The 23,061-nt window shown below is 42.5% G+C and overlaps 1 protein-coding gene across 1 annotated transcript; it reads right to left on the bottom strand.

Annotated features, from left to right (window-relative positions):
* Window positions 1-529: 529 nt before the first annotated feature.
* On the bottom strand, window positions 530-20,651 carry LOC137260381 (uncharacterized). The gene is made up of 16 exons (XM_067798052.1): window positions 20,540-20,651; window positions 19,074-19,193; window positions 18,153-18,356; window positions 15,862-16,098; window positions 15,060-15,223; window positions 14,279-14,401; window positions 13,211-13,325; window positions 12,498-12,658; window positions 11,808-11,909; window positions 10,626-10,706; window positions 9,291-9,414; window positions 8,192-8,301; window positions 7,252-7,428; window positions 6,488-6,575; window positions 2,230-2,313; window positions 530-839 (listed from the first exon to the last, which is right to left on the bottom strand). Exons 2-15 carry the CDS (start codon window positions 19,165-19,167, stop codon window positions 2,231-2,233), a joined length of 1,863 nt encoding a protein of 620 aa, XP_067654153.1. The 5' UTR covers window positions 19,168-19,193; window positions 20,540-20,651; the 3' UTR covers window positions 530-839; window position 2,230.
* Window positions 20,652-23,061: the final 2,410 nt, after the last annotated feature.

The raw sequence follows: 23,061 nt of genomic DNA, 5'->3' as shown, positions 1-23,061 counted from the left end.
CTCAGCAATCTTCCAGGTATATGGCGGCGGTCTGTAAATAATCGAGTCTGGACCAGACAATCCAGTGATCAACAGCATCTGAGTGGGTCGTTCACCTGTGGGAATTTTAACCGGTCTACAATTCATCGTTTACTGCTTTTGTCACTAATGTTCTAATAGAGAGGCGGTACTCCCGATAATAAGCGGTTCTCCACTCCATTTGCGGACGCCAACTTGCTATATGCGAGACGGGGCCCAGCTTACTTACGGTACTAGATTTCTGGTGACTTTACTAGACCGGACCCAGTGTACGTTGTGTCACCGAGGTATCAAGGTATCGCGAGCTGCCGGGCCCTACATACAAGACCTATTACTAAAGCTGGAACACTTGATTACAACGACCCTTGAGTTTTCCTTTTCGAAAAAAGCCAAAGACGTGCTTCAAACCTTGCAGGTTATCATCCAGCAACGACTTCGTGGATTTGAAATCTTAAATGATCTTCATCCGACACCGACTTATTTCCGTAAGGAAAGAAGATGAACTCCAATAGCTAAGAGAACATGTTTATTTTAAAACACAAACATAAAAATAATGAGTATTTATTAAGTTGGATTTTTAACCGTGCAGCGATGTTTTGACGTAGTAGTGCAGAGGTTGATTGGAGACATTCACCTAGTGACCGCGGGGTTTTCGTCAAGCACATCCTGCAGCTCTTCCAATGTCACGTGGGCACCTGATTTCGTGTGGGTCGAATATGCAAATGCAAGAGTCTTTGGAATGTGGAAAACGTTTTGCTCGAAAACGCAAATAACCGAAGAGAATCTGACATGTCTATGAAACGCTTTTACTTCTATGGATCCTGAAAATAGAATGAAATCAAGTTACTTTTGAATCAACGTTATGAGCATTTGAACGTTATGAGCAGCAACAAGGAGCGCTATTCACCATTGTTCATTTAAATGAGTTCTCCTTGAGTGAGTGTTATTTGGTGAGTGAGTGAGTGAGGTTCAGAACCTTAGACACTCATACAGACCCAGACAGCAACAAGTAACAAGTCTTGATTGCTACAGTCACTTTATTATATTTCATATTAAAATTTTATCAACCGTTTTTTCTGTAAAATATGTCTTATTCAGAGTGATGGCAGTATTCCAACAATATCACTACGAAGGATACCTGTGATAGGCTTCACGCATTGTACCCATAAGAAAAATCTAACCGGGGTATTCGGCGTGACGAGCGAACGCTTTAACCCCTAGGCTACCTCACCTCTCATGTTTCATTCATGAGAGTAGACGCTAGTCTGTTACATCAGGTGGTGGTACGGTGGTGATGGAAAAGCTGGGAACACACACAGTCAGGGCAAATGTAGGATTTGAACACATGATAATATACTGAGTCAAAAAAGAAACTTCACATTCTTACTTCAGGTCACTATAAAAGAACAAGGGACTGTAAGATGGTTAAATTGTTATTATTTCATTGCTGAGATCTGTGTGATGTACTCGATACACTGGCAGTTCTACTAGGCTACACCGCCGTTCCAAAACATGGGTATACAGAATGTCAAGTCACAATATGGAGGTCGAGAATGTATACTGGCAGCCCGCAACCGATTTCGAATGGTCTGTGAGGACAGTCGATATCTAAACATCTCAGCCCTGGTTCGTGAAGATGGCAGAAATCTGTTACGTAGGTGACGTGGGACGATTAGACGGTCTTCTGCTCGTGAGGTCACACGTGGACGACCCGACCTTGGGCGATCAGAAGTGGTGCCAGTTTGTTGTGGAGGACCTCGCAAGTCATACAAAGTACGACGGACTGCATCCCATTGCTCCTGCGACGTCAGTAACTGATCTTCTCGCTTGCAACATGCCAACGGCACGTTCACGTTGCACATTTGACAATCGTGGCACTTAAAGCGTCATTAGAACTGTGGTTTAAAAGTGAATGAAGAAAACTTCGATGCGAAGATCACGTGATCGACTGCACGTGCAAAACCTAATTTGGCACTAACGTTATTTGCAGGACGAATGGATGGCTTTGAGTGGGTATTGTTAACGTGGAGTCGAAAGATAGGGAACCCATTTCGGATACATAGATATATCATCAGAGAAAAATTATTCATTATTGATAGAAATGACATTTTGTGAAGTTCTTTTTTGAGTCAATATAGTTTCCTGGCATGCGTACTGCAGTCAACATATGAACCGTGATCAAATACAGACGATCAGTAATGGTCGTCTTACCTCACTTGAAGAAGAAGTAGGACAGCCCCGCGCCTCCACCCCCTCCAAGTATCAGCATTCCAATAGCCAGGCCACCCATAGCCCCTGTATACATAGAACACATACATACAGGGCGACCAGCACAGGTAGAACACACAGGTATAGTGGCCAATGATGTTATGCATCTGTTTAGCTTGGGGTAATCACGTCATTCGTGTGTTTGGTGAGAGAACATCACGTCATGCGTGTGTTTAGTGAGGGTACATCACGTCTTACGTGTGTTTGGTGAGGGTACATCACGTCATACGTGTGTTCGGTGAGAGTACATCACGTTTTACGTGTGTTTGGTGAGAGTCATCACGTCATGCATGTCTTTAGCGTAGGTGCATCACCTCATGCACCTGTTTAGCCTGTGTCGACCACGACCTGCGTGTGTTTATTGTGGGAAGATCACGTCCTGCACGTGGTTAGCGTGGGTACACCACGGCATATGTTTAGTGCAGGCACCTCGAGTCATGCACGTGTTTAATGTGGAAACATCACGTCATGTATATGTAATATTCCCCCTTTTCGGCCGTCTATGAACACTTGAGTCTGGCATTTGGGATTTGATGACATATCTCAACCATATCAATAACCAACTACCCCGTTAACCACATTTTACACCAAGCATGGCAAAGATAAAAAAAATACTATCGTCAGAGATAAAAATAAAATGTCGTATGAGAATTGAAAGGCTCGAAAAATATGCCGAAAATATATTCCATTTGGCGTACAAGACACATAAATGGGGTAAATGATTTGAAAGCAGAGACGACACCAATTGTTTGCGAGAAGGTTACCCAAGCACGAACAACCGGTCTCTGGACGTAGTCTTAAGACTCTTCTAAAAGCAGAGCAGTTTGCATGATTGTCTTTACATGCCCATGGACCAGATCACCCAGTGATGAACAGCATGAGCATCAATCTACGCAGATAGGATACGATGACATGTGTCAACCACGTGCGTGAACCTGACCACCCCGTTAGTCGCCTCCTTCGGCAAGCATGGGCTACTGGAGACAAATTCTAACCCAGAATTTCACGCGTGCGTCATATCAAATCATACCTGAAACATATTCAATTTTATCATAACAATACAATTATGATATTAATAGATATTTGTTAATGTTACTTGGAACTAATGCCAGTCATCTGTCGTGCCGCTGATACCATTATGGGTCTTACTCAGATTAGAGTAACCTCTAAAGAGTTGTGTAGGTGTGAATGTATTGTTGTTTTATACTCCACTTATATGGCGACGATCTGTAAATAACTGAGTCACAACCCGGATCCGGAGCAACATGATGGCCGGGGTCCACTTGCACAATGAGTGAGTGAGTGAGTGAGTTTAGTTTACGCCGCACTCAGCAATATTCCAGCTATATGGCGGCCGTCTGTAAATAATCGAGTCTGGACCAGACAATCCAGTGATCAGCAACATGAGCATCGATCTGCGCAATTGGGAACCGATGACATGTGTCAACCAAGTCAGCGAGCCTGACCACCCGATCCCGTTAGTCGCCTCTTACGACAAGCTGAGTCGCCCTTTATGGCAAGCATGGGTTGCTGAAGGCCTATTCTACCCCGGGGCCTTCACGGGTCCCACTTGCACAAAGCGATCTTAGCGCTACAATGAGTGTAACTCCCTTTCTCCAACAAAGGCTTAAGATAGTAGTAGCGCTAAGATCGCTTTGAGCAAGTGGGCCCTGAACTGACCAAATCCTGAAGACATGCACAAAGCACTAAGGTGATCGTCAGTCACAAAGCTAGCCTTAGTGAAATGTTAAAGAATGGGTGTTAAGGTTAACCTTAGTAAAGGTTGCTTCGTGAAGGGAACCCAAGTTGTAAACAAGATCTTCACAGATACTAAACACTAACGATGGGTGTATAAGCGGACGCGTAGATAATTAGAACCGAATATTGAAGAAGGAACGATACGTTATTGTACATATATAAATACATACACGCATCGTACAAAATATGTTTTGTTTGTGGAAAGACTTCTGTTTGGCTTGTACCATAATATTCCTGCAGGTGAACAACTGGCTTTTAGGATCACATTTTCGAAAACTCTTGCAATCATCAGAACCGTACAAAAAAACCTTTCTGGGCAGAAACATTTCACGATTGTAAATTGTTATTTATGAATAAAGACATAATCCGAGCCAATGTTCTTGCTTGCGTGCGCATAAATTAAGTGCTAATAATTTGAAACAACCTCGGTCTTTTTTTAGAACTCGGAACTGATTGGGCTAGCACCCAAACTGCAGGACTAAGTTTATGGGAAAACATAATCGCTAGAGTTGCCAATAGTTAGGCATTGCTGTCTGACCAATAGAGACACAGCTTTTCGTTATCCGTCCATTTATCCTCTAGTCAGCTGTAAGAGTAGGTATACAATGCTATCAGTTCCGAAATATAATAGAATTGTTATCATATCAATTTATCCTTACAAACTAGATTTTATGATGTTTTTGTTTGCATTTTACAATACATCCGTCTTATCAGCACCTCCATGATTAAATTCAGGATAATGAAGCCTTTCCTCATTATCAATCCTTCAAGTAAAGATATTTCATCAAATCATAATTTCGCGAATGTTGTTATCAGTGGATAATATGACACTTGTTGAAATGTTCGAACTGAAAAGTCACGTGACTTTGTCTCCTGCTTTCCATTTCCGTTAGAGACTTTCCTCATCAGCGGAGGAAAATTTACATATAATAGTTTGTATTTCATCCCCTTGTTTAATTCGAGTAATGTTTTCCTCTACATGAATCATGCAAAGTTCCGCCTCAACCTTTCCTAGTCAGGAAAGTCATCTTTTCGAAACGTCTTACGTACTATCAATACGCGAAAAAAAAAAGATTTCCGCGAAATTCTTGTCAACGCCTTACTCGTTCTCGCGGAAAACTCACTCATTTAGGATTTCGCATTTATAGTTAAACATCTGCAAAACGAAATGTTCATGGCTTGTAATCTACATCAATATCGTGTCATTCTCAACGCAATATTGAAAGATGGCATGTTCAATATTGATGCCTCTGCAGTGTAGTAACATACACATGGCAGTGATGTGTTTATGTAATATACACACGTCAATGTATGATATGTGCACGAAAGACACTGATGTCTTTTTTCGGATATGTGGATTGCCAATTGTTGTCTATTTATGCTGTATACATCACAAATAGAGTATGATATTTAATGACTTCTGCGTCCTATGTATCGTACATGAATGATAATGGTGTCACATGTATAAACTATAGAAAAAACAAGGATCACATGAAAGCACAGATGCTTCCTTATTTTATTCCATTTTTTTCACAAGCTATGCGATACAACGTTTGTGAAGAAACATGGACAAAAATAAAGGAGCACTTGCCGTATTTTTTTCCTTCAGTATATATATGACAATGATGTAACGTTACATGGTACATAAATAACAGAATTAATGGTGTCCTTTCTATGATATATCATTTACTGTAGGTCATGTTTATGATGTACACCCCACTTTTTTTCGAGACAGCCTGCGTCCGTGTTTCTTTACGCATCTATTCAGAAGACTTCAGTGTATTGCCTAATGTATTTATTCAATGGCTGACATTGCCTTTTTGTGCATCTGTTCAACAGATGCCCGTGTGACAGTCAGTCAGACGCCAGTGTGTTGTCTATATCTGCTCAGTCTAATGCGTCTGCCGGTGCGTTTTCATGTATCTAGTCAGTGGACATCAGTGTATTCCGCAATGCATCTATTGACTAGACTTCACTGTTTCTTAATAGGTCTGTTCAGTACATATCAGTGTGTTTCTTAATGTATCTATTCAGTAGATATCAATGTGTACCCTTATGCATCTCTTCGGTAGACACCATTGTAATCCTAATGTATCGAGTAAATGTGAGTAAATATACTTGTGTTACGTGTTGTATCTGTTCCGTTGATTTCGGTGTGATTTCTTCTGTATTCATTCAGTCGACATCAATCATTGGATAGCTGAAGACTGGTTGTAACCCGGATGTTCATGAGCTGCTCTTGACTACCTGGCCCAGTAAGTGCGGCTTTGCGCCACTTTTTGCGCAAAATTCACGCAATACCACGGCGGGTGACACCAGAATTGGGTTTCACATATTGTACCCATGTTAAAAATAGAAAGCGGGTATTCGGCGTGACGAACGATCAGTTTAACTACAAGGCTACCCCACCTTCCCTGGTTGATTCTGAAGATGTCTTACGTACCTGGAGTATAGTCCTGAACGGGTGGGGCCAGCTCATCTTCATAGGTATACTCACGGATGGAATTTGGCATAGCAACAACATTAGAGATCTGAAAGTAATAGTTTATCACTCGATGTAAAGTCACGATGTCTGTCTACCTCAGACTCGCAAAAGAAGGGAAAAAAGAAACATTCATATATAGAACATTTATGAAGCTCACCACGAATGTTTAAACCGCTAACACATTATTACCCCTGATAACCCACGTCATGCGTTTTATCCCACCGGGTACCCATTCACTGCTGAGTGAGCAGTGGCAATTTATAAAAAAATTATCTTGCCTAAGGTGAGACCAGATTTGTGCTCCCTTGTCGGACAGGGCTGAAGCTAGAAGCTCTGAGCACACAGAAAAACAGTTACCCATCCAAGGGCACTACCCGAGAACGGGTCTTGGTGTCTTTGCGAGGGTTAAAGAATAACTGAAAGAAAAATACAAAAAGTGGAGATATGCCCCCGACTCGAAATGCTTCACAGTACAATACACCATGATCTATTGTACTGTGAAGCATTTCTATTTCTGGGGTCATCTCCAAATGTGTTTATTTGCTTGTTTGGGTTATTTTTATCATTTAATCTATAACTCTTGCACAAACACAATGGCCTGTATCCGTGACTGCTTCACTTAAGCTGATTCGTGAACAAGGTCCCATGGACACAATTGTCGTCATGCAGGTTAAATTCATGAAATCTCCAAGATGGCATGAAAATATTGTCGATCAACTCACGTCGGCCAGGGTGTCGTAGTCAAGGGGGATGACAAACTTGTTGCTGTTGACGGCGTCCACGAGAAGGCTCGCAGCCAGGTTCAGAGGAGTCTCCGTTATATTAGTCTTGACGTCACCGATCATTGGTGCGACGTCCAGCAGCTCAAACCGAATGTGTACATCATCTTGAAACACCAGCTGACAAAACAACGGTATTTCAGTTAATTACCTATATACACCTTGTTCTTTACAATGAGGAACATAGGTGTCGGTGTATATTCTCACTCATGCAACGGTGTACTCATGTGGGGAGTCGGACCCGGGTCTTCGTCGTGACCATTGGACAGTTTAACCACCAGGCTACCCAACCGCCCCTCCAGATAGTACTGAAATCTGGATTTGACCCCCAAATGACAAACGTTCTAAAGATGTTACTAAAATGTATTACTTGTTGAGACGCTCAACACCTTAATCCGAACCCAACCTTATATAGGAAATGAAATACATCCCGCTCAAGATATAATCCCTGTTTGACTTATTTTCAGCAACCATCTATTTTGTTTGTTCTTTATTGGTGTTATCAGGGACAATCAAATACGCTTTCACTGTGTATTTGCTCCATTGAGGCAGTGTCCGTGTGCTACTTAGCTAATCTCCTGTAAACAACAGTCATTTCAACAGTTCAAAAGATGGCCTGAGAAATGAGAGCAATGCTACCTCTGTGATTTTTTTTTCATACTGTTGGTTTGTTTAACGTCGCACTCAGTAATATTCCAGGGGTCTGTAAATAGTCGTTTCTGGACCATAAAATCCACTGATCAACATCATGAGCATCGATCTACGCAACTTAGACACAAAGACATATGTTATCCACGGTCCTTTGGTCATCTTTCACGACAAGCATGGGTTGCTGAATACCAGTTATAAACCAGTTATGTCATGGGTGGTTATTGATACTCACCTTGAGATGGGCGATTCTCAGAGGTGAGATGGCGAGGTAAGACATCAGTGACAGCATGATGGAGTAGCGAAATAGTTCGCGATTGTCATCTATATGAGCAGCATAGGATCCTGCAACCAGTGAGCGAGTGAGTGAGTGAGTGAGTGAGTTAGTGAGTGGATAAAACGAGCTGAACACATATCACGAGTGAGTGGGTGAGTTTCGTTTTACGCCGCACTCAGCTATGTTCCACCTATATGGCGGAGGTCTGTAAATAATTTGCACCAGACAATCCAGTGATCAACAGCATGAGCATCGATCTGCGCAATTGAGAACCGATGACACGTTTCAACCAAGTCAGCGAGCCTGGTCACCTGATCCCGATAGTCGCCTCATACGACAAGCACAGTCGCCTTTTATGGCAAGCATGGGTTGCTTAAGGCCTCTCCTACCCCGGGTAGACCTTCACGGGTCTCATACCACAAAGTGTCAGCTTTTAGTGGCATGATATTGTGGGCTGTGAGTGACACCGCTTTTACACCACTTTTAGCAATTTTCAACATTAGTGAGTAAGTGAGTGAGTTTAGGTTTACGCCGCTATTAGCAATATGCTGTACCCTAGAAATTAAACAGAGAACTCGTCACGGCGAGGACCCCGGTTCAATTCCCGACATGGGTACAATGTGTGAAGCCCATTTCTGCCGTCCCCCGCCGTGATATTGCTGGAATATTCCAGAATATTCCAGAATATTCCAGAATATTCCAATAATGTTGTAAAAAGCAACGTAAACCCACACTCGCCCACTCGTGATACAAAATGATCATATTCGGAGAGATCATATGATTCTGTGGAACACCCAAAGTTTTGATTTTTTGTTTGCTGTTCAACGCTGCCCTTGCTGTGTGTCTGCACACAGTCCATTCTGTGATAGACAACGTAAGTGTCAAGCTTAACAGTAGCTCAACCAAGTCAGCCGTTATGATTATCGACCGGTTTGGTAGCATAATACAACAAACATCGGTTATTGAAGGTATGTTTCAACTCTATGATAACAATCTCAGTGCCAGTGACGTCATCGGTGACATCACTGTTCATATGCACACACATGAAACAGTTCACCTGGAACAGTAAAGTCGAACTTCCTCCTATCCAAGTCAGCGTAGCAAGCACTGATGTCCCAGGTCAAGAGGTTGGCCTTGGATTGGGCGAAGTTGTAGATGTTGTAGTCGAAGCCGATGTCGTACTGCAGTGACACAGAAATAGACTTATGCACGCACTCCAAGCTATGTTGGCTTCGAAACTTGTACTCAGCTATGTAATATGTATACGTGCTAAATTTCAGTACGTAGATTGTTTCGACGTATGAATATTCAGACAATATCCGCCTCATAATACACTCATGAAAACGTGTATGTGTATGTGTGTGTGCGTGTGTGCGTGTGTGTGTGCGTGTGTGCGTGTGTGCGTGTGTGTATATATATACAGATCGATCGATAGATGGATAGATAGATAGAGGGGGAGAGAAGGGGGGTGGGGGTGGGAAGGAGGATATTATATGAGTTATTTTAGGTTTACAAAAGTGCTGGCACTGTCGCCGCATATAGAACGCAAAGTCACAGAAGAACCGTGACGTCATGGCATTGTTCATGACGTCACGTTACCATGACAAAGTAGCATTTTGCCTTAGGACATCGTATGAAAAATATGAACCCCGATATGTTCGCCCTCATGTATATGTATTGCATTTGAGAACGAATGATTACTTCTGACTATTGTACTTTAGTGATCGACAATATTCGCCTTTAAACATAAGTAAGTGTGCTTATGAATACATTTCTGAACTGATAAATTGAGGCTGTCTGTACTAAAATTCACTGTATACTAGTATACATAAGTGGATAGAATGTACGTGTGTGATTTGTGTGCGCGTGTTAGTACACATACATACATACGTACGTATATACATACATACATACATACACACACACACCTACGTATGTACGTACGTACGTACATACATACATACATACATACATACATACATACATACATACATACATACATACATACATACATACATACATACATACATACATACATACATACATACATACATGCATGCATACATACATACATACATACATACATACATGCAGACAAGAAAAAAAGTGGGAGCTTTAAGTGAGTCTAGTATTTAAACCAAACATAATCTGTGTTACTGTCCGTTACATGAACTGTACATATTTGTACACAGTTAATCCTCCATATACGTGTTGAAATCTACGTGCGAAGGATAGATCCACCTACATTCCAGACGTGTATACAGGATGTCCATCTACACATACATTAAAACCTGGTATAGTTTAACTTACTGTACTTCAATCAATACAGGTATACAGGTAGATCAGCTGTTCCTGTATTTATATACATATCACGTAGATTGACTGGACTTACGCTAGGTATTGAGAGTCGAAGCTGAACCGGTACACCGCCATTGTACATGTTGGTCCTCGACTGTACTGTCTGGTAGTCACTCTGCAACATAGACACCGTGCTAGACACGTGAATAAATACATGAAGAGATACACCTCTCCTGTCATCAACCAGTGAACGTCCGGGGTAAAATACGTCTTCAGCAACCCATGCTTGCCACAAAGGGCGACTATGCTTGACGTAAGCGTTCATTGGATCGGTTGGACAGGCTCACTGACTTCGGTGACACAAGTCATCGATTCCCAATGACGTAGATGGATGCTCATGCTGTTTATCACTGGATTGTCCGGTCCAGACACGATTCCTTTACAGACCGCCGCCACATAGCAGGAATATTTCTGAGTGCGGCGTAAAACTAAACTCACTCACTTACTCCTGTCATCGGTGTTTTAATTTCCGACTAGTGCGCACATTCAACCGACGTTCTTCTGCCAACAACAACCCGTGAAGATCCGAGTTAGCATTGATCTTCAGCAGCCTATGCTTCTCGTCGGAGGCGACCCGGGATCGGGTGATCATGCTCGCCGACTTGGTTGACACATGTCATGGCATCCCACTTGCATAGGTCGATCGTCATGATGTTGACCAGATTGTCTGGTCCATGTTATTTGCAAAACTTAGCCATATTGCTGAGTGCGACTTAAAAACTAAAGTCACTCACTCACTGAAGTAATCGGTTAACGTATCGCAATGTTGAAGATTCTGAGGATGTCAGTCACATGATTGTATGTCCCATATATAGATTATTTCACAGACTATTGATAAAATAGTGCTCTACCTACCGTTAAATAACAGCAGCATAGTAATCATCACACACATGGGCGGTGGGGTAGCCTAGTGGTTAAAGCGTTCGCTCGTCTCGCAAAAGACCCGGGTTCGATTCCCCACATGGGTACAATGTGTGAGGCCCATTTTCTGGTGTCCCCCGCCGTGATATCGCTGGAATATTGCTAAAAGCGGCGTAAAACCACACTCACTCACTCACTCACTCACTCATCACACACATCATCATTACCACCACCTCCATCAGCATTATCAACAATACGCAGATCGATGCTAATACTGTTGATCACTGGATATACAGACTGCCGCCGTATAGCTGGAACATTGATGAGTGCGTAAAACTAAACTCGCTCAACGTACCGTGAGGAAGTGCCACTCGAATGTAGAGTTGAGAGGTGTTGCAGGAGGGAAGTCAGATCGCCTTCCAACATATGTGTCGGTTTTAATGTTCCGTGAAAGTTTCTACAACGGAATTCGCATTATCATGATAGTGGCACGTAACAAAAAGGCATTGTCTGTATTGTGACTGAAACATGTCTCTACAAACATACTTGCAGGTTGGTATATACGTGAAATAACACTGACAAAGACTTCTTTCAAGCGGGTGCGGCTCCTCACCCATCCCACGTGAAGATCATCTATTCATTCTTATGGTGTTTTGTGTTAAAATTGACCTTCAGGAACCAGTGCTAGTTACAGGCAACGAACGGGACCGGGTGGTCACGCTGGCTGATCATTGCGTTGATATCACACAGTTGTCTGGTCCATATTATTTACAGATCGCCGCCATATACACTGCAATATGGCAGAGTGCGGCGTAAAACTACTAAAGTAAAGTCACTCACTCACCGAATTAACTGGATAACTTGTAATATTTTAGATCGATTCTGAGGATGTCAGTGACATGATTATATGGTCCAGATTAGATTATTTTAGATATAACATTGCATAAACTATCGATAAATACCACCACCACCATCATCATCATCATCACCATCATCATCATCATCATCATCATCGACATCAACTGCGACAACATTAACAACTTACTATGCCCTCATACGTGACGCTTGTGGCATCCATATAGAAGAATTGCTTCGCCGTCTTGATGCGCACGTTGAAGGCATCGGTGTCAAGGTCATCAAAGTTGTTCTGTTCGATAAGTTGCCAACTGCAGTTTCCGCGTTCATTATCGGTGATATACGCCATGCCTATATGGCAGAAAATCAGTCAAAATTTATACTATGTCCAACAGAACAAATGTTACAAAATATGCCTTGCCTAACAGAAAAGAAGCAACAATATACAAATAAGCAATGTCTAGTTGAACACTTGTCATGTCTTGTAGAGAAGTAGTCAAAATATAGACAACATCTGATATAATCTTTGTCAGGGTATATGATCCGTCTAACAGAACACAGATCACATAAAGTGTCATGTGTAACAGAATGTGAGGCCAATATATGCCTAACAGAACATTCGTCACAATATAAGCCTGTCAGAAAATACGTTACAATATATGCCGAGCATAACATTTGCCACAGTGTACGCCATACCTATTAGAACACAACTCAATACGCCACCATGTAGAAAATCGAACCCGGCCTTTGGCATAATGAGCAAACGCTTTAACCACTAGGCTGCCCACACCCAACCCCACCCTACCCCCTAAAATAGGTCTTGAAGATACGTTTGTACTTGTATGACTTGACTTCAGACCAAAATTATGCTCACTCACTCTGCAAGGATGTGGTTAAACGTACCGGTGTTAAAGTCATGAATTTCGGTGAGAGGCCGATATCCGAACTGACCGTTGCTGCTAGCAACAGCGGGGGTGTAGACATACTTCGTCAACTTCATCTGATCGTCATACCACTCCTGGAACAAGGCATCATCATCATCATCATCATCATCATCATCATCATCGTCGTCGTCGTCGTCGTCGTCATCATCGTTGTCATCATCGTCATCATCGTCATCATCGTCATCGTCATCGTCATCATCATCATCATCATCATCGTCGTCGTCGTCGTCGTCGTCATCGTCGTCGTCATTATCGTCATCATCGTCATCGTCGATATGACGGAATGCTGTGTAATGACTTCATCAGCTACACAACCAGGACTTCTTGGATAAACAACGAAAGCGAGGGGTTTAAGGAACATCTAGTCACGTATTTCTTCAGATCATACAGAACCATAAGTCAAACCTTTTCATCAGATCATCTAGAACATCTACTCACACACTGCCCTAGGAAATATAGAATATCAGTCACACACTACTTCAGGTCATATAGAACATCTACTCATGAATTATCTCAGGTCATATAGAATATCGCTGACACATTAATTACAATCACATAGAGCATCTATTCACACATTATCTATGGTCATCCAGTCACACGTTACTTCAGGTCATATAGAACACCTACTCAAACATTACGTCAAGTCATATAGAAAATCTAGTTACACAGTCCTTCAAGCCATATGGAACATCTAGTCACATATTATCTCTGGTCATAAACAACATATCTAGTCACGTATTCCTTCAGATCCTATAGAACATTAAGTCAAACATCAGATCATATATAACATCCAGTCACACACTGCCTCCGTCATATAGAAGAACATCTACTCACATATTACCTCATGTCTTGCTCAGCATCTACTCACATACTATGTAAGATCATATAGTACATAAAAACATATATTTCACCAGGGTAAATGTCACCAAGAAAGGAATCGTGTATGTTTTGAAGTCGCTGCCCGTCGATCTATTTCAAGATGTTAAATGGGCTAGTTTTATGGAATTCTAGTCAATTTTCAACAGACCTGCATGAACCGGACATCTTCGCGAACTGAGTCGATTATTTCTACGGTGAAGGAAAATGCAGAAGAGATTTGTGGAAATGCCTTGGTCAGCTTCCGCCCTGGGCATGAGATCAAACCCGGTGTCTGTGGTAAACATGAAAATATACATTTTGTCAAGTCAAATGTTCATAATAATAATGTTTGAACTGTTTGTCGTTCTCGCCGAGTCAGCGATATTCCATTACCATGGCGACGTCCTTTAATTTTCTGAGTTTGCCTTGGTAACGTAGTGCATGCTACGCATGACCATCGTCTTACGTCACCCTACGTTACGTTACGATACGTTACCCTACGTTACGTTACGATACGATACGTTACCCTACGTTACGTTACGTTTCGTTACGATACGATACGCTACACTACGTTACGATACGATACGTTATACTACGTTACGTTACGATGCGATAAGTTACGTTACACTACGTTACGTCACGGTAGAAAGCACGTTACTGACGTCAATTCAGTCGAATTCAGTTTGATTAGAACTTGCATATGATCAACTGTCTGTGGTTATTGGAACATCTCTTTCTCTACAACTTGTTTTCATGACATGGACGTATTAAATGAAAAAAACCCCATCACATCTGCATGATCTCGTGTATGCAATATAGTTGAAGGATCCCATTGGTTGGTAACGTTCAGCCAAATCTAATCTTTTCAGGCAGTAGTTGATCCGGAAGAAAATGCAATTTTAATGCGCATACATACACAGGAACACCTTCTGAACTCACGGACGACTTACTTCAAATGCGTCGGTCTTGCTGATGTAGTTTTTGAAGTGGATGAGGTCGTAGATGTGGTCGAAGGGATGTGCGGGCCCGTCTGAGGACGCCCCTCGCGTCCCCGTGACTCGCGCCCTGACTGGGATACTAGGGAGGTTGAGGGCCATGTCCCACTCATTGGGGTCTACAAGGACAAGTTAAAACTCTTTGCCACCTTACTGCTCCATTGATAGCGTTTACGACGGTGTAAGCAATGTTTTAAAAATATCTAGATGGTGGCACGGGTTTCAAATGTTGAATATATACAGTCAAAGAGGCTTGTCTCAGTACCTTGTGTCAACCCTTTGGCATATCCGATTGGATCTTGTGCCAACTCTTCCATCCATCCATCCATCCATCCATCCGTCCGTCCATCCACCATTCGTCTATCCATCCATTCCAAAACACATTCATATACGCAAATGCACACACACACGCACACATGCGCACATACACGCACATATACATTCGAGAATACCTGTCTATATTATCATTTTATCCCTATTAACGATTCGAAGCTGAATCAAAATTAAAACTAAACGAATATCCTAATATCGTGAATTTATAAGAATGAAGATTTTTATGGATATCAACTTCTTTATGAGAGAACACAACGTTTCGGAGTTAATGCTTACTCCTTCATCGTGAATTTCTCTATCGTTTTTCCGTTTGTAACAAACTGAAACGGATCAACATTAAATGGTCTAAATAGTCGGCAGATACGAAGCTACATACAGGTCATTCCTGTGCCTAGCGAACACGCCCATCCCATAATGCACCTACCTGAGAAGTACCACGTGACATTCATGGTAGCGTCCATGCCCTGCCAATACTGACACGAGTGCCATTTTTCCACGTTGATGCCCCGGACAGAGTCCTTCCCCTGATACACCTCCACGATGCCGCTGCCGAAGTGGAGCGCACCGGACGGGGAGTAGATGCGGTCGCCGCTCCCTGTGACGTTGACCCCGAACAGGAACCTCTGACCTGACGTACTCAGGTCTGACACCTGACACGTTTCTGAAACGTTAGATCATCACTTGCAGTGAATTTGTTTGCCTCACACACAAATGTCAAGCGAGTAACATTTTCTATTGGAATGCCGAACTCTTCGTGGCACTTCGTGGTAGTAATTATTCATCTCGAATAACTTTAAATCACGTATGATGTAAGGAAATTAACCATGGTTTGCGAATGCAAGTCGTTGGAAGATAGACCGGTTTTTACTGTCTGCAACGGTGGTAACAAACATATTTGTACCTGTGCTTCAAACAATTCAACATTAACATTCGGGTGCTCGGTGAAAAACTACGTTGTTCACTGTCCCATGGGTAGAAACATCCTTCGGTTTCAGGGAACATAAACCGACATCGAGGACCCATGTCGCCCTCGTCACCAGTGAACAACTCTTAGTATTCCATGGCCTAGATTTTCGAAGCTTTGTTAACGCTAAGACAGTCGTAAGTGCAATACATTAGCGTTAACTTACAACGATCCTAGCGCTAAAAAACCTTCGAAGTTCTAGGCTCAGATGGTTGACAAGACCAGCTTGAACAAGCAATCTATTGTGAGCAATCGTTTTAGTTTTGAGAATACCTTGCAATTAGTTAATTCACCCAGCTTAACTCATTCCGTTGCTGAGTGCAACACTGACAGCAAACTAAACTAGCGGTGACGAAAGCAAGTTCCAGCTCTTCAAGATCTGTCCCCAGTTGAGCACTTTTGGGAATAACTGGGACGTCGTATTCGGAAACGCCAAAATCAGCCATTGGCGAGGAACGGTTTGGCACCTGCTCTGCTACAAGAATGACGTCTGACCCCTTCTCGAGACATCAGAAAACCCAGCTACTCAATGCAAAGCCAGGTTCGGGCGTACACCAGTGCTAGAGGGGGTCACACCGGGCAATGAACAATATTTGCTGTCCAGAAAGTTTTAAAAGCTCCCAATCCATTCTGCATCAGTGATCGAATATTGGAAAATACAAAGCAAAGTCATCCATGTGACCTTAGATCAAGAGCTGCGTCGTTTTTCATCTTGTTATCCATTAAATATTGTTGCTGAATGATTGATTGAATTTAGCACTGGAACATTTAATGTTACAATATAAAGCTTCAGTTTTGTTTTAGACAAGCGTTTCTTTGGAAGCTAGGATACAGTCGCGATGACGCAAAACTACATCGTTGCAATAATGAGAGAGTTTAGTTTTACGCCGCACTCAGCAATGTTCCAGCTATATGGCGGCGGTCTGTAAATACTCGAGTCTGCAACAGACAGTCCAGTGATCAACAGCATGAGCATCGATCTGCGCAATTGGAAACCGATGACATGTGTCAACCAAGTCAGCGAGCCTGGTCACCCGATCCCGTTCGTCGCCTCTTACGACAAGCATAGTCGTCTTTTATGGCAAGCATGGGTTGCTCAAGGCTTTTTCAACCCCGGGTAGACCTTCACGGGTCTCGTTGCAGTGACATCTTCGGTGAAACGGGTGATTGGGGCGTAGTGGTTTAAGCGTTCGCTCATCACGGCGAAGACCTGCACCTGGGTTCGATTCTCCGCATGGGTGTAGTGTGTGGAGCTCATTTCTGATATCCCTCGCCGTGATTTTTGTGTAATATTCCTAAAAGCGGCGTAAAACCATACGCAGTCACAATTAAACTGAAACGCCAGGCACTTCACAGACTGTCCCATATGTAAGCTGGACAGAGGCTACAGATTGCAACAAATACCAAAGGTACTGTGCTAAAAGATGCAGAGCTTTTCAGTTTCCCCTGAAATAGCATGGATATTTGGTTAAGCTTACTTTCAACTTCCACCAAATACTCAGAGTTTGTACCCCCGCCGTGATTTTGGTGGAATATTGCTCAGGTCATCTGCACAGAGCAGTCCCACGCATGACTTGCCACTTTATGTAACAAATACTGGGATCATCTACTACTGTTATCGACCATGTGGTTTATCGTGGCGTCTATTTTGTCGTACATTCCGTCCACCAACAGCTGCAGCAAGGATGAGGAATCTCATAAAACTCAGTTCATTCCCCAACCCACTCACATACTTGTGGAAGAGTACTTACTTGCGTCAGGATCTATGCCAAGGAACTCGTTCGTCGAGTAGTCGAAGTAGCCGTAGAAATGTCCTCCAAGTAACGTCTGGTGGACCGCAGCAGCCTTCGACGCCTCGTCATAGTACTCATGCACTTCAGTTGACATATTCCTGTTGATTATGATGCACTCCACGTGCACCTCGAAAGTGGACGGGACAGTAGGCCGAGGAACATCTAAACAGATTCATCTCAGAGTGCATCCACAAACTGACATCGGAAATAGATACATACCAGTATGTGCATAGCCTGTTGATATAGAAATGGATAAATTTGCCATCTTACTCCTGAAACAAGCATTTTATTCCATAATGTTTAGTTTCGTGCGTTTGGCCAGTGCATATGATCTTTCTTTCATTGCAACTGATTTGAGCATAAACATGCAACAACAGCTGATTCGTCTATGGCAATCTTCTGCCAAAATATTTGACATTGTGTATGTAAACGGCTATTGCCAGAGATCAGAGCGTGAAGAACTGCTGCAACTGGAATTGTTGTTTCAGATGACGAGTGCCAGTAAATTTACGTTTGTTTCCGATGACGAGTGCATGTAAATTTACGTTTGTTTTAGATGACGAATGCCAGTAAATTTAAGTTTGTTTCAGATGACGAGTGCTAGTAAATTTACGTTTGCTTCAGATGACGAGTGCGCATAGATTTACGTTTCCTAGAAATGACCAGTGCGTGTACACTTACTTTTGTTTCAAATGACAGGTGCCCGTGGAGCTACTCTTGCATCAAATGGCACCTGTGTACAGACTCACTCGCAGTCGCCACTGAGTAGCGTATAACTGTTCCAGCAAATGCCAAGTGCTTGGAGAACTACTTTTGCAGCATTTGGTCTGCGCATTGATACTTACGGCTGCGGCTTCTAGAAAGTGGTTGGAGACTTACTGTTGGTCACAGTCCCAGGAACGGTGCAGACAGAGTAGTTCATGGCTGCCATGGTGAGATGGAGAAGAAGCGGGAGGAGAATGAGATTCCTCATCCTTGTTGCAGTTGTTGGTGGACGGTCTGAAGAAGAATATAGAGGCCACTATACACCACATGATCACTAGGAGTCAGTAGACAGTAGAATTATTGCCCCAGTAGTGGTTACATAAAGCGGTAGACCATACGTGGAACTGTTGACCTGAGCAATATTCCACCCAAATCACGTCGGGGACACCAGAAACGGGCTTCACACATAGTACCCACGTGGGGAATCGAACCCGTGACGAGCAAACGCTTTAACCACTTAAGATTAAGTGAGGGCTACGACACAGTGCAGATCTCTCAAAATGTTGTGTGACAGGCACGTAGAAGTCGTTCCCAACTTTGACGCATTCGTAGCTACGTATACACTTCCCAGTACGCATGTTACCGTCTTTGACAGCGTTGAAAACGCCCCGCAATGACAGATCATCACATTGCCTTTTCGTTGAACACGAAAATGATATCGAAAACGCACCATCGCGACATAATGACAACTCGACAAATGACAAAAATGCTGCGTTACAATATCGCTCCTTGTTTGATTGTAAATTAGTGTTTATAAAGTTATGCATATTCTGTAAAACAATAAGGAAAACTTCACAAGTTTACAGGTAAACCATCTAGTTATCCGATGTACTCCTAATTATATGTGTATCTCTTATGCCGATTATAATGCCACGAGCTTAATAAAAGTTCTGTTCTGTTCTGCTAAACTCTTTGGTTAATGTTTATAAGTTTTGCTAGTTTTTTTCCCCCTCTTTTCTTATTTTTTGAATGCGACATTCCGATCTGACAACGGGCCAATTGCCGCTGCTAGACAGTAACACTACAAGTGGACTATCTGGAAGTCGCGTTGGCTGAGCGGGCTAGGCGACTGCGTTTGTGTGCTTGTGATTTTGTTTCCTGACTCTCATGGTGCGGGTTTGAATCCAGGATGGGATTGTACAAAAAAAAAAAAAAAAAAAATACTAAAATTTGTGCTTTACTAAGTAAGCGTTATCCCAAAATATGACATCTGACCCCTTTCTAAATGGCAATGTGTAATCATACAAGTGGAACAGATGAAAAATCTCTACAATATCACGGAGGAAAACGAAAATCGACGCAGAAAGAATACCAGATGATATTCAATATTTTATTCGTTACATAATAACCTGCCATTTTAACTTCAGAACAAAAACAATTATACATGTCGACACCAGCCCATCGCCATATTGTTCCGTAAGGCTCACGTGATGAGGGGTAATGTCCCCTACGCACACAAGCATGCAGTAACATACCCCTATGGTTAATATAACGTTCCATGAACAATAACAGAGCATTATAGATTTTATCTAAAATACGCCTGAATAATTGTGAGCAAAGTTGTTGATGAGTTAACTAACCTGACACGATGTCTTCTCTCTGTTCATCGGTTGGAGTGTCTGGTTGAAGGGTCAAAGTCGTGATACTGATACAGAAGGGAGGCCGACCTCCTGGTAGATAATGTAGATATCTCAGGTCGGGAGGTGATAACATCCACTAGTGACTGGATATCTGACCTGATCGGGGCTGTAACACCGTCTGTTCAGTACGTGAAGCATTTAAGTCCAGCACAGAAACCTAGCTACCTGAAAGCCAGTACGTGCTACAAGCCCGGAGTAGAACTATCTGTAAAACACAAACTGAATAATGTCAGATGCACAGTTGCCTGGAAAACACAAACCGTATTTCGTCTGGTGCAGAATTACCAGAAAGACACAAGCAGTATTCCGACTGTCGCAGAATTACAGGAAAGACACAAACCGTATTCCGTCTGGCGCAGAATTACCAGAAAGACACAAACTGTATTCCGACTGTCGCAGAATTACAGGAAAGACACGAACTGTATTCCGTCTGGCGCAGAATTACCAGAAAGACACAAACTGTATTCCGACTGTCGCAGAATTACAGGAAAGACACGAACTGTATTCCGTCTGGCGCAGAATTACCAGAAAGACACATGCAGTATTCCGACTGGCGCAGAATTACAGGAAAGACACAAACTGTATTTCGTATGGCTCAGAATTAACAGAAAGACACAAACAGTATTCCGACTGGATTTCGACTGGATTCCGACTGGCGCAGAATTACCGGAAAGACACACTCCGACTGGCGCAGAATTACCTGAAAGACACAAACTGTATTCCGACTGGTGCAGAATTACCTGAAAGACAAAAACTGTATAAGTACCCGCACAGCACACACTGTGGTATATTACATGCTCAGAATGCGGTAATACGCCTTTGGTAGAATGTTTTTCGACACTTCGACCTGGAGCGCCATTCAGAACAGACCCCGGATAGTCTGTAATAGATACATTGACATTGGCCTAGAATAGTATTGCGGTAGTCCAGCGGAAGGAAAGCTTGCCTTTACTTCTTGAGGCCCTACCGTGATATTACTGAAATATTGCTTAAAGTGGCGTAAAACGAAACTATCACTCTTTTGGGAGGGTACAACTGCTTTGTGGTACGTTTATGCCGTGGCTTTGCTGAATGTCGCAATGTCGGGTTTCTGATGTGGTGCTTTTAATCCGACAAGAACCATTAGGTCGACTTATTTCACTTTCAGTATATTCAAATTCAGACGTGAAGATCCTGGCTTTTGAGATTTGTCTTAAGCGGCAGATCACGGGATTGTCTGAACCTCAATTATTTACAGACCGCCTCCATATATCTGGAGTATTTCTGAGCGCTGCGTCACTACCAACCGACCATACAAGTTCACAATGAAGTTTGTCATTTAAGGCAATCGACAGTTGGTTATTTTCACGGCATTGTAAAGAAAGAGAGACAAGTCTACTTATTCGGCAACATGAAAATAAACTCAAGCTCCCTGGAGGAGCGATGTAAGTGCCCGTAAAATGATTTTGACAGACACGTGAAACTCAATCCAATGAGACACGGGTTGAGCTAACTAGTGCCAGCGACCCAAACAAAGTTAGGTGAAACGTTTTCGTCATGCCCAGTTGAGTATTCTCGAATAACTCAAATTTTCTTTTATTCTTGTATGAGGACCGTCATACAGTAAAAGTCTAGGCCTTCAGCAACCCGTGCTTGCCATAAAAGGCGACTATGCTTGTCGTAAGAGGCGACTAAGGAGATCAGGTTGTCAGACTCGCTGACTTGGTTGGCACATGTCATCGGTTTCCAATTGCACAGATCGATGCTCATGTTGTTGATCACTGGATTGTCTGGTCCAGACACGAATATTTTCAGATTGCCGCCATGTAGCTGTAATATTGCTGAGTGCAGCGTAAAACTAAACTCACTCACTCACTGTTGGAAAGCAAAGCAAATGTTTCATACCCATTGCTTGTTATGACTGAAGACACAAGAAAAACAGATGTAGAGTTGTCTCCCTTCAATCGATTTCCATTCGTAAAACTCGGTAATTTCCGTGCATCATGTGTGATGCGATGTTATTCGAGATAAGTACCACGAAGTACCGAATGAGGTGCTCTTGGCGTGTATTGCAATGTACTTCTCTTGTACACGGAGTGCATTGAAAATAATAGAAGAGAGCTCAGCCAATCAGACAGCGACATTTATATATGAGGGACGGTAATGCTCATTCACTCATACAAACAACTCGGGTTTTACTTGTATTTGTGTTTGCTATGTTGCCTTAACAAAGCCACAACTGTAGAAATAGGTGTCGACAGACTGTTGTCTGGAATAGGTAGCAGAAGAAACAACTAACAACGGTATCGATCCATTTGGTATGATTTTGTTTTCAATTGGTTTGACTGTAGTCCGTTATTTGGTAAATATGAGATTTGTTTGCCATGTTTCATCATGTTTTGCACATCCGTGTTACAAATTGCATATGGACTAGATATTCGCTTCAGAAACAGAAATACATTGTTATTTTGAGAATTTTGAAC

This window comes from Haliotis asinina, chromosome 13, assembly GCF_037392515.1.
Source record: "Haliotis asinina isolate JCU_RB_2024 chromosome 13, JCU_Hal_asi_v2, whole genome shotgun sequence".
Classification (NCBI taxonomy): domain Eukaryota; kingdom Metazoa; phylum Mollusca; class Gastropoda; order Lepetellida; family Haliotidae; genus Haliotis; species Haliotis asinina.
The sequence above is the reverse complement of the archived record's forward strand: the minus strand, read 5'-3'. Positions and strand labels throughout refer to the sequence as shown.